Source organism: Zootoca vivipara, chromosome 7 (genome assembly GCF_965207765.1).
Source record: "Zootoca vivipara chromosome 7, rZooViv2.hap1.1, whole genome shotgun sequence".
In the NCBI taxonomy this organism is placed as follows: domain Eukaryota; kingdom Metazoa; phylum Chordata; class Lepidosauria; order Squamata; family Lacertidae; genus Zootoca; species Zootoca vivipara.
Window position 1 is genome coordinate 30018511 of NC_142590.1, and position 12609 is coordinate 30031119.

At 41.2% G+C, this 12609-nt stretch overlaps 1 protein-coding gene across 14 annotated transcripts in view; it reads left to right on the top strand.

The window, feature by feature from the left end:
• The window catches only part of ZZZ3 (zinc finger ZZ-type containing 3), a 40093-nt gene that overhangs the window by 24728 nt on the left and 2756 nt on the right, over positions 1-12609 (top strand). For 5 of the 14 annotated variants that reach the window (XM_035121625.3, XM_035121626.3, XM_088673206.1 and 2 more), the window contains 8 exons: positions 1962-2100; positions 3978-4125; positions 4198-4316; positions 4545-4619; positions 4780-4881; positions 7550-7645; positions 10134-10286; positions 12248-12382. In XM_035121625.3, the coding sequence (XP_034977516.1) occupies positions 1962-2100; positions 3978-4125; positions 4198-4316; positions 4545-4619; positions 4780-4881; positions 7550-7645; positions 10134-10286; positions 12248-12382 (967 nt within the window). The remainder of the gene's footprint in view (positions 1-1961; positions 2101-3977; positions 4126-4197; positions 4317-4544; positions 4620-4779; positions 4882-7549; positions 7646-10133; positions 10287-12247; positions 12383-12609) is intronic. The other 9 variants (XM_035121627.3, XM_088673208.1, XM_088673207.1 and 6 more) reach the window with 3 other exon arrangements.

Below are 12609 nucleotides of genomic sequence, written 5' to 3' on the forward strand. Positions count from 1 at the left end.
CTCGCTATGGAAGGAAGTAAATGCCTATACTAGGAATTTATCTAGTTATTTAAATTAACTACCCTTGGCAAAGACTTGCCCAGTAGCTTGTCTGGGAAAACCATTCAAATGTCAGCATATTTCTTCTCACATGAGATAGAAATCAAATTGTTGCATAAAACATTTCTAGCTGGAAGTACTTCATGTTTATCTAGCTACAATGAACACACTTAAGATTCCTGAGTATTCAGCCTAATATGTAAATATATTGATTTTTTTCCAATAGTAACGGAAATATTCCATTTTTGCACCATTAGGTATGCATTCCCTGTTGGGTTTGTTTTCTCATATGCCTAGACAATTATATATAGGAACAATTATGCACATATAAGTTTCTTTTCCTGTTGCTTCAATGTCATAATTATTCAGGCCTGCCCACACAGGAGTTGTATATGTTTGTATAAACTATAAAAAGTAGCTACCCTCTGTGAATATGTATTTGCAAGGCTTGTTGTCTAACATATTGTTAGAAAAACATTTATCCTCTTGGGATTTGTGCCTATTAAGCCAGTTAAGTACTGATTTTATTAATGTGCTTAATAGTATCGCTAAGCAAAAACAATGCTTTCCTTCTGCTAAAAAAATAAAATCCTGCGAGCATGTATGAACTCCTAAGATGTCAATGCAAAAGACTTACCGAATTTTTTTCTGTGAGACAGCAGTGTAAGCAAGAACTCATTATTTACGCTTTAGGAAATAATATCTTAATATAGATGATGATGTTGATGATGATAATTTATTATTTATACCCTGCCTATCTGGCTGGGTTTCCGCAGCCATTCTGGGCGGCTTCCAGCAAAACATTAAAAATACAATAAAACATCAAACATTTAAAACTTTCCTAAATAGGACTGCCTTCAGGTGTCTTCTAAAAGTCAAATAGTTGTTTATTTCCTTGACATCTAGTGGGAGGGCATTCCACAGGGCGGGCGCCACTACCAAGAAGGCCCTCTGCCTGGTTCCCTGTAACCTCACTTCTCGCAGTGAGGGAACCACCAGAAGGCCCTTGGAGCTGGACCTCAGTGCTGACACATGTCAGAACTCTGCATTTGTGTGGATGTGAACACATACACTCACAATAATACTGAAGATATAAAACATTAATGATGCAGATAGGAAGGAACTTGAGGCATGTCTTTGGTAAGACAAAGCAAAAGAAATAAGAGATAATAACTTTCAGCATAAATAAGATATCGACATGAATTGCATCACTGAAAAGTGAAGTATACCATCCATGCAAATGTGAATAACAGAGTCTGAGGATGCTTTATCATTAAAAGAAACACAAACAGTGGACTGAGACCTGCAGTAGGCCTTGGACCGCTTTCAGATGGGGCTCAGTCCACAGCCTGCCCAGTGCTTGCTCACTTAGTCTGCCCCACCCCCTAGCTATGCCAAAACCTTTTGCCAGGCAAGGTTTTGTGGTACTGTATATTTGTGGTAGTGGGGGAAAATTAACTTAGATTAACCTCATTGACTACAATAGATAAGAAAGATACCGGTAGATAGATACTTAGATACTTCCTTTGTTCAGGTATTAGAGTGATACTAGTCTAGTATGTTGGAACCATATTTATAGTGGTAGGTAGAAATAAACATACTGTGCAGCAAGAAGAAAAAGTCATTGTTTTGTGGCTTACTCAGCATCCAGTTTTTTATACTCATTATGTGTTTTTGCTGGCATTTCTATAAAGCAGTCAATCCTACCACTATTTTTTTTAAAAAAGAACTTCTGACACACATTCTATTGGTGTACTTAAAAATTACTTTTAATATATGCAGTCCTGTTTAAAATAATATGCTTTGTTTGAGTCTTTCAGATAAGTGTGCTGGGTGCTGAGGTTTTGGGGTTTCCCCCCTCCTTTTGCTTTGGTTATTGTGCATAGAAATCTGTAGTGAGTTGTTTCCCTTTGTCTCTGTAGTTATCAGAGACTCTTACAGACGATTGCGGTACTCGAGGCTCAGCGCACTCAAGCAGTTCAAGATCTTGAGAGTTTAGGCAGACACCAGAGAGAAGCGCTGAAAGATCCCATTGGATTTGTGGAGAGTCTCCAAAAGAAGGTATTGCAGTGGGAATTTGTAAGCACTCCTGAGAGATGTTTGATAACGAATAATTCATCTCCTGCAGACAAGTGTGTGTAAATGGTAGAATTAGGGGAAAACATGGCCTTTCTATAAGACACAGGCAACTAGGTCTTCTTGAGTCTGTTACCTTCTCAAATACATTATTTGTTCAAAACTGTGTTTGTGAAGATTTTGTAATGAGGTTGTAATGTTGGTTGAGGGCCTGTCAGATCTGATAGATAAGGGCAAGAGTTTCCATTCTTCTTCCCTTAACTTGTCTTTCCCCAAATTCCCCACTTGGGGCTGGTTCTTCTGATTCAGAGCCTCCCATGCACTCAGGTAGCCAAGGTATGAAATTCTCCATACTGTGCCCAACTCCCAGTTTGTTTGGCAGTTTCAATTAAACTGTCTATAAAAGCCACCACTCTCCGCAGAGGCAACCATTTCTCCTGACCTGATACCTCCCTTCAACCATCAGTGACATGTTCAGTGGCCTCCATATCCTTTCATGCTATAGACAGCGCCAGTGCTTGTTGGGGTTTTTAAGGGTCCCTTAACACCCCAGCTACAATTCATCCAGGGGTGACACTGAAACATTGTGGTAGAAAATGGGGTTTATGCCCTCCCACATCCATGTCCCTCTCTACATAGCTTTCAGTGTAAACTCAGCCCTTCACTCCTGATCTTACAGCCTGGGCACACTAAGGTCAAAAAGCGTAGGAGGCCAGAGGCATGTTTGCTGGCCCTCATTCCTCTACTCCTGACCTAGTGTTTAGCACAGTGATCTGCAGTGAACTTGCAGAAATGTTCAGCTGAATGTGCTTAGATGCCTCCCCTCAACCAGGAAATCGATATTATCAGGGTTCCCGATTGTAAGGTTCCTGAATGGAAGCCCCTTGCAGACTTCTGTGCTAAAGGCTAAAAGGACGAGTGTGGTGGGAATGGGAACTCTTGACATGGTTCAGGATTTTCAGGTAACGGTGGTACACACACCTAACCGGTAGTCTCTTTCTGCTCCCCTTGCCCTCACATATTTAGACTGAACATTTGAAGCAGGCTTCTCATTGCAAAATTTCTGCAGAGAAAAATGCAACATCTCCATGTGACCAGGTGTTCATGCATAGGATTTGGTTCACACTGAAAGCTATCTGAAGGTGGGGAATGGGTTGTATGCTCACACTAATGTCCCACAACACTGTTTTGGGGTCATTTGCCACCCCTAGTTGAATGTATGCTGCAGCTTTATAACTCCTCCTGCTTGTCATTGACAATTAATTTACTTCTGATTTTGCAGAGAAAGTTTAGATGTCCTAGCAAAGAGAACTAGCAATTGAGCTGTATGATGCAGTCATGAGAAAGCAGAAGTGTCTGTTTCAGGCCAGTCTATAGATGTTTTTGTGGAACAAACTGCCATTGATTACAATTGAATTATTAAGGGAAGAACATATAGTGAGTGAGTTGTGGGGGTAAATATCCACACACATTCTGAATATGTTTTTGACCAACTGTGGTATGTTCTTTAATTTCTATTTCCTGGTCTCCTCCCTGTCTCTCTTAATATGCTATATTTGCTCACAGACTAAAATTTGGTGGGAAATCATGCTTTCTATTTAGCTAACAAAAGACAGTAAGAGGAGATGACTGTAACTGTTTTAAACATGATCTCCAACAAGCCATCATTTCCCATTCCCCTACATATTTTATATGCTTTCCTCTGTATTACTGTTGGATGAGTTCCTTTTAAAATGTGGTGGAAATACAGTAAAACATGGCTTACTTTAAAATAGGCTCATATTAGTTTCATATTGCATCATTTGAAAGTGTGCTTTGTGTGTATTTGTGAACCCTTTTCTTCTTAATTTTGACTTTTTCAGGTTGACGTAGGGCTTCCATATCCACAGAGAGTTGTTCAGCTGCCAGAGATATCCTGGGACCAATATACTACAAGCCTTGGGAATTTTGAAAGAGAATTCAAAAACCGAAAGCGTAACAGTAGACGAGCAAAACTTATTTTTGATAAAGGTAAATAAATAACTATGTCATGGTGGTGGGGCACTCTAATGCTCTTTAATAATTATTTTCTATTATTTTCAGTAGGTTTACCTATAAGACCAAAAAGTCCTTTGGATCTCAGAAAGGATGGAGAGGCCACTTCATACTCTGTATTGCCTTTCAGTGATTGTCCAGAAGCTTCAGCAAACAATCGTCCGCAGGTAAATACTACCAAAAATAAGACAGAAGCTATTTTCAGGATTTTATAAAACATCATTTTTGATAGTTATAATGAATTCAAATACCTGCCATTAGGAATAGTTATTTTAATGTGAAAAATTAGATGATTTGCTTTGTCATTCATTGAGCAAACTCTGGTTTTGCTTGAATTAAATCCAGTTAAATGAACTTCTCTAAAGTCTTGTTCCATGTTATGTACTGTATTTAAGCAGATGATAAGAGGGCGACTTTGTGATGAGACCAAACCTGAAACTTTTAATCAGCTGTGGAGTACAGAAGAGCAGGTAATGGAAAACGAGGCTAGCAGAATCATACAATTCTATAATGTTCATTTGGCTTTTGCATTGTATTCCCCACCCCTGCCTACCCCCATTAATGAATAAGTGGAGCGCTCTTCTGTGAAACATTAATTGGTATTTATGACATACTTTATGGTTGCTTCAGAAAAAGCTTGAATTACTACTCCTGAAGTATCCACCAGAAGAAATAGAATCTCGGCGATGGCAGAAAATAGCTGATGAACTGGGAAACAGAACTGCAAAGCAGGTAATAAGGAGCAACACTCGTTTGAGGTCTGTGCAGTCCAACAGGTGGGTTCTGTGCCTGTGTAAAACAAGCCAGAGAGCTAGGGGTGGTTATCCAATCCTTGGTGTACAAGCTTCAAGAAATGCAACAGGTGCCTTCCTGCTCAGTTCTCTTCTCATTGCCCCAACAGACTCTCATCTGTTTCTTTTGCTAAGAGTTGGTGTCATTGGTTATACAATTTCTTCTGGAGTGCTGAGAAGACTAGCAGTGGGTGGCAATCAATTTTATCTTGAACCATATTTTCAACAAAATCTATTCAAATTATCATTGTGTCTCTTCCCAGTAATGAGCTACTATCAAAGCTAAACCTTACCAGAGTTCTTTCATATGAATAGCACAGAGGCCTCAGAATTATATTCCTATATAACATCCACTGAGAACCTAGTTTTTGAACACCAGTATTATTAGTTTGTTGTTCTTTCCATTTAATTAATGAATTAGGAGGTATTAATAAGAAAACTCTGGTCCTAACCCTTCGCTGCCTTGGGGGATATCTTCAGGAGAAGAAAAGGGTAAGGCGTGAACCCTACACAAATCCCTAAGACGTACGGCGTTTTGTACACCTCTTTCCAACAACTCCTGCAGCCAAGCTGGTACCAAACACATTACCCTGCATTCCTTTAGATCACATATGCCAAGGGGGGATGTCTGAGCAGGACCTCTCTGCACACTCCTCTGGCTTGCGCCCCAGGGAGGTCACTTAGGTGCTGCTAACGCAGCAGTTTGACTTCACACCTGGAGGTGCACTCCATTGTCTCATGAGACTGACAGCTGCCCACAAGTTAGTTATGCTATCAGTGGCAAAAAAATCCTCTAATGGTACCAGCTGTCTAGTAAACTTTGTCTGAAAAGTACATGAAAAATGGCAAATTGCAGATTTTCAGGTTGTTGCATTGCACCTAGAGTAAAATTATAAATGTGTGAAAAGGATTTTTATCCTGGACTGAAAAAAATCCATTTATCTCCTTTGATTAAAGTTAGAGTTGAATCCATACCACTAAATCACAATAAAGATGATCTCCCAGAGTTTATGTTGTAGTTTGAAGGCACATCTAGAATATTTTTTTTATTTGAAATGTGCGTTTTCCTCACTTATTCATTAAATTTCTATACCTTTCTCAAAAAGAAGCCCCAAAGCCCATCTTTTGCTGATGAGCAAAGTACAATTTAATAGTACTTAACCATATTTTCTCTTTGTAACCAGATTCACAACTAAGAGGCGACCAATAATACCCTATGATATGAATGCAATGTAGCATTATATTAGGAACTCCTAGTCCTTCCCCCCTTAAGACATTTTATGTCCTAGATCTTTTCCTAGCCACAATACATTCATTAAATAGGTTTCCTCATAATCTGAAAATATTGGTATCCTATTAAATAGGAATTTATAGAGAATAATCCTGAATTAAATATACATTGTTCTGATCTTGTTGAAGGAAGGACAGAATGAAAACTAATCTGTAACCTCTTACTTTGCTAATTTAGCAAATTAAAAAGCTTTATTCCATAACTTTTTGGTATCTCAACTGTGTATGTTCACTATTTAATTGCTTTTAAGCACGAGCAATATGGGGCAGATATTGCGGAAAATGGAGGTGGCACTGTCTTTATACAAGTTACAGACAAAATTAAGTGGGGGATTGGGGAGAAGGAGTACCATGTTTCTCATAAAATAAGACACCGTCTTATATTTATTTCACTCACCGGGGGTGTCTTATTTTTTTTAATTACCTCCTCTTCCTGCTGCGGCTCGGCGCCTGGAACTGGCTGTTGCTGCGCTGCTGGGCGCTTTGTTGGTGCTTCAGCAGGGCGCGCTGCTGGGTCCCGCTGGCTCGGGGCTCCATGTGGCGCACGCTGCGGCTCTTGCTGCGTCCTGACGGGTCGGGGCTCCACACGGTGCGCGCTGCGGCTCTTGCCGGGTCCCGCCGCCAGGTCGGGGCTTGGCGCGGCGCATGCTGCGGCTCTTGCCGTGTCCCACCGCCTGGTCAGGGCTCGGCGCAGCACGCGCTGCGGCTCTTGCCGGGTCCCACCGCCGGGTCAGGGCGCAGCGCGCGCTGCGGCTCTTGTGGGGTCGGGGCTGCTAGGCATTTTGGAGGGGCGGCAGCATCCGGTTCCGGGCGCTGACAGGCATCTTCCTCTTCCATGGCGCCATCCAGACCTGCTCCCACCACTACGGCTTATTTTGGGGGTATGTCTTATATTTTGTCAATGCATGAAAATCCTGCCATGGCTTATTTTATAGGTACGTCTTATTTTATGAGAAACACGGTAGTAGCAATCTGGGAAAGTGAGTGACAAGTGGGCAAACAGAGCTCTGGAAGGGCTCTGCAAATGAAGCTGTTCTTGATGATGGATTTGAAGAGGAGTGTGAAGTGTTCTGAATAGGGAAGAGGGCATGGCTTTAAGTGTATGGAGCAGCATGGCAGCTAGGAACTTATGAGTGGCACATTTGTAGAGTAGATAATATTCACTATGTCTCTGTTAAATGTTTAAGGTAACATTACCAGCTGTCATCCATCTCTCGTGTTTTTACCTTTTTAAATACAAAACATAGCTTACAAATTGGTATTAATGTTTAGAATTAGTGCCCATATGTATTTTTTAAAATCTGTTGTTACTCTTTCAGGTTGCCAGCAGAGTGCAAAAGTATTTTATAAAACTGACTAAGGCTGGTATTCCAGTTCCAGGCAGAACTCCAAACTTGTATTTTTACTCCAAAAAGGTAATTGCGAGAATATTCCACATCTGTTTCTGGTGTTTAGATAATAATAATAATAATAATAATAATAATAATAATAATAATATATTATTTATACCCCGCCCATCTGGCTGGGTTTCCCCAGCCACTCTGGGCGGCTTCCAACCGAATATTAAAACAGTACAGCATTAAACATTTAAAACTTCCCTAAACAGGGCTGCCTTCAGTTGTCTTCTAAAGGTAAAATAGTTAGTTATTGCCTTGACATCTGCTGGGAGGGCGTTCCACAGGACGGGTGCCACTACCGAGAAGGCCCTCTGTCTGGTTCCCTGTAACCTCACTTCTCGCAATGAGGGAACCGCCAGAAGGCCCTCGGTACTAGATCTCAGTGACCGGGCTGAATGGTGGGGGTGGAGACGCTCCTTCAGGTATACAGGACTGAGGCCGTTTAGGGCTTTAAAGGTCAGTACCAACACTTTGAATTGTGCTCGGAAACGTACTGGGAGCCAGTGTAGATCTCTCAGGACCAGTGTTATGTGGTCCCGGCGGCCACTCCCAGTCACCAGTGTAGCTGCCGCATTCTGGATTAATTGCAGTTTCCGGGTCACCTTCAAAGGTAGCCACACGTAGAGCGTATTGCAGTAGTCCAAGTGGGAGATAACCAGAGCATGCACCACTCTGGCGAGACAGTCCGCGGGCAGGTAGGGTCTCAGCCTGCGTACCAGATGGAGCTGGTAGACAGCTGCCCTGGACACAGAATTAACCTGTGCCTCCATGGACAGCTGTGAGTCTAAAATGACTCCTAGGCTGCGCACCTGGTCCTTCAGGGGCACAGTTACCCCATTCAAGACCAGGGAGTCCTCCACACCTGCCCGCCTCCTGTCCCCCCAAAATAGTACTTCTGTCTTGTCAGGATTCAACTTCAATCCGCAAATACATTTGTGGAAAACATGAATGGTGCTTTACCAGCACTTTTTTTTTGTTTGCTTGCTTGCCTGCCTGCCTGCTTTGGAAGAAATTTTCAGAAAGTGTAGCCTTTCCATAGTGGTCAAAGAGTGCCAAATTTCAGACTGGTCTAGGGGCTTTTTTGCCGGACACCATTATGATTTTTTAAAAAAACCCAAATATCAACTATTTTTTTGAGGGGGGTGGGAATTAGATGCAATTTGGAGACAAGATCACTCCTTTTTAAGCCATGAATCATAACAGATTTCAGAAGGATACCTTCAGAAGGATCCAATTGCAATTGTAGCAGATGGCTTAAAAAAGGAATCACTTCATCTTACCTAGTGTTTTGTGGACAATTAGACTGAAATTTACAGACATATAGGTGTGCTGGGGCAATAAACCCACCAAATTGCAGACAGATAGAACCAGGGAATTTTCAGAGTTAATCTGGGGGGATTAATTTTCGAGACTCTTGACTAGTGGTATAGAAGCAGAGGACTGGGAAATTTTCAGTAGTGTGTCACCAATATGCTGTGTATTCACATTAAACCATAGTTTGTTTAAGAGATAATGGTTGAAAGCCCACTGTTGCATGTCTTGTTCATGTGTGTAATAAAACTGTACCATTCCAACACAAATTTATCCATGGTACTTTTTCCTTTCCCCACCTTGCTGTTTTTAGCTAGCTTGTATTTGGTTTCTCCTTTCAATCCCTTCCCAAAATCTGATGATAACCAACCTGGCTGCTACCATTAAATATCCAACGAATGGTTTAAAGTGAACATTCAGTGGAATATCAGAGCAGCAGATCTGCAGTTTCATACTGTGCCCAGCCAGGGTAGAAGGCGGAGGCCTTTTCCTCACCCCCTCACCCTCTGGTGCTCCACCTCTAGGCTAGTATGACTGAGAGGACCTTCCTTCTGTGGATTTGTGGGGCTTTGGGTCCTACATAGTGGCACTTTCCCATCTTCATTACTTAAATTCTGTTTTTAAACCAGTTATTAAACATTTTGCTTTAAAGCACCATGTTTGCCTTGTTGATCGCTTACACAAATCATTTTATTTGTGGGATTTTGTAAACAGGGAAGCGGGAGTGTTCTATTTCACTTAATTACTTAATCAGATTTTCAGCCAGTTTTTGGCAAAACAATTTCTTGTTTTCAGAATTCATCAGCGTTTTGACCATATGTTTTAATAATGTCTTTATAATAAAAATTAGAAGTAATGTGGTGGTTCTTTTTCATTGCATTTCACACACCATTTGTTTGTTGTACTCGTCAGCGGTTTGATGTGTATCTAAATTGCCTGTGAATGTCCACAGAAGTGGGCCGAGACACGGCGAGGATGCCTTTTCCTGATGAGTATTCAATTCATGTTGAAGCTGGTTTGGGGGAAGTGCATCAAAATGCAGTATTTAACAAGAAACTACATGATATGAATTGTAGCTAACGCTGTATGTATACAGCTTCCCAAACTGATGGTGAGAACACATTGGATACCATTAAAATGTTACAATGGTGGTTTCTTAATACCATGTCATAGATGGTGTGTTCTTCTGTTGCAGTCCTCCAGTAGAAGGCAACATCCTCTGAATAAACATCTCTTCAAGCCCTCAACTTTCATGACATCCCATGAACCTCCCGTATATATGGACGAAGATGATGACAGATCAAGTTTTCATAGTCATTTAGGCAATGCGGCAGAGGAGGAATCATCGGTATATTTTTTATTCTAAGTAGATGATTATGCATGAAGGTCCTGAGAGTTAAGACAGCTCAAAGAATGCCTGTGTTGAGTAAAGGAAAATCTTCAATATAATAGGAACAGGTTTTCGGTGCCAAAAGTGTTGGGTAAAGGTGTATCTGTTTATTTTTCCTTTCCTTTCCAAACCCCCATGCGAGAGCTGAAAATACTGCCGCTTTAATCGTCAGCATCTTGGTACATTTCTGAGGTGGTTATTATTATTTAACAGACAAGGACAGATCTTCTTTGTACATGCAGGTCCTGCTATCTGCCCACCCACTATGCGAAAATTCAGTTATCCAAACATAAAGAATTATGCCCAAAACTTGCTATACCACACTACAGATTCAGATATCCAAACAGCTTGAGTTTGCCTACTTCCTTACTTGATTTTCTGGGAAGAAACCATGCAGGGGGGAAGTGGGGAGAGAGATCAGACAAATCAGGGAGCAGGAGGGATCAGACAAACCAGTTTTCCTTTTGTCTCTTTCTTGCTAGTTGGCTGCAGCCATTTCAGGAAGAAACTGGAGGGAGCGGGAGAGAGATCAGATAAATCACAGATTAGAAACATTCCCATAGATATCAATGTAAATTGTACTCATTTTGCAATTGAACTTGCCAAATGAATGATTTCCAAAGAATTTATTGTGGTTGGTAAGCAGGATAACTCAGCGGTTAGAGCTTTGAATTCACATCCCTCAGATACAGCTCTGTAATTAGAAGATGACACTAATTTTACTGTGAGGATTGCCTACAGTGATTCTGTGGCATGCAAGTGTAAACAGTAGTCAGATAAAGAAATTTATCTTCCACAACTTCTCAGCTTGGAAATGGTTAGGTGTGATCTTTCCAGCTTGACCAGGCACATTGTTTTCATTCATGGCATTAGTTTATTTTCTGTCTGGATGTTCTGCTTCTATAAGAAAAAAGTGAACTAGGCCATTGCTATAGTCCTAGGGCCACTTTAGCCCGCCCCTTCTGCTTCACCCCACCCTCGTGAGGAGCCAGAGGAGGCCTTCCTCACAGGTAGCGTCTCCTGGATGTACCTGCCACAGCATCTCCAAGGCTGTGGTCCTCTGTGCACTTACTTGGGCATAAGCCCCATTGAACTCTGCCATCAGGGAGAACAAAGTGTGTTGTTTCTCAGGGCTCCCTTAGCAAGACAGGTGGCTTTTTTCAGAACATTACTTTTCTGCTTCATCCTCTTTTCTCCTACTGCTGTTCTTACTTCCCATGCATTTGTACATGCTGGGCTACTTTTTTATTTTGTAATAGGCAACTTTGGTCAGAGATTGTCCTGCCTACCCTGGGAAGGGGACATAGAACAGGAGGCTGACGAAAGCCACACAAATCCAAGTTTAATGTGATTTTGTTTTATGAGACATCTTGAGGGCTTTTAAAGGCAAAAGTCAGGGTAAAAATAAATCTCATAAATGTTCTCCTATTCTGCACTTCAGATTGTAGAACTGTATTGAATGATTTTGTTTGCTAGGTTTATCTTTAGTGAAAACAAATCTGTTCTCTATCACATTTCAAAGATTACATTAGAAGTCATGCAATACCCTATTAGAATTTCTCATTCTGTCTTGGTTGCATCTCTGCCTTCGGGGGACATTCTGTTTCTTCCTGTCTCAATGGTTCTTCAAAGCTTTCCAGCCACATTTCTCTCCTATTCCTAGCCATCAAAGTGTTTTTAGAGCTGATGAATGAATCTGATAACTTAAAAATCAAGTTCATGTAAATTTTTAAGAGGGAGAGGGGGAAATGTATTTTCAGTAATGAAGCCATTCTAACATTTCTATTCTTAAATTTTGTCTTAGAGAGCAAAAAAATAACAAAAATACTGTTTTCCTTTAGCAAGCTATTTGTGGATCTGCTTAAATGGTTTGGATTCTTAATATTATTCATTCTCCCTCCCTCCCTCCTCTTTAACAGGATGAAGAAAGTATCCCTGTAGCATATCGAGAATTACCAGAATATAAAGAGCTGCTTGAACTAAAAAAGCTGAAGAAGCAGAAACTGCAGCACATGCGTGCCGAAAGTGGTTTTGTGCAACACATAGGCTTTAAGGTTAGTAAAGCTGGAGGGTTAAGTGGGAGCTCTCCTACCCACTCTCAGCCAGTTCCTGCCACTGCTTTAGTCAACTTGGGTGGCGGTGTCATTGGATGAGAACAAGCGTAAGTGTTTTAGAGTGGTCCATGCAAGCAGAGTAAAACTTACCTGAAGAGAGATTGAGAAAAAGTATAGCTGTTTTCGGGACCTAGCCTTCATGTTAGAAACTGGTTATATTGCACCAG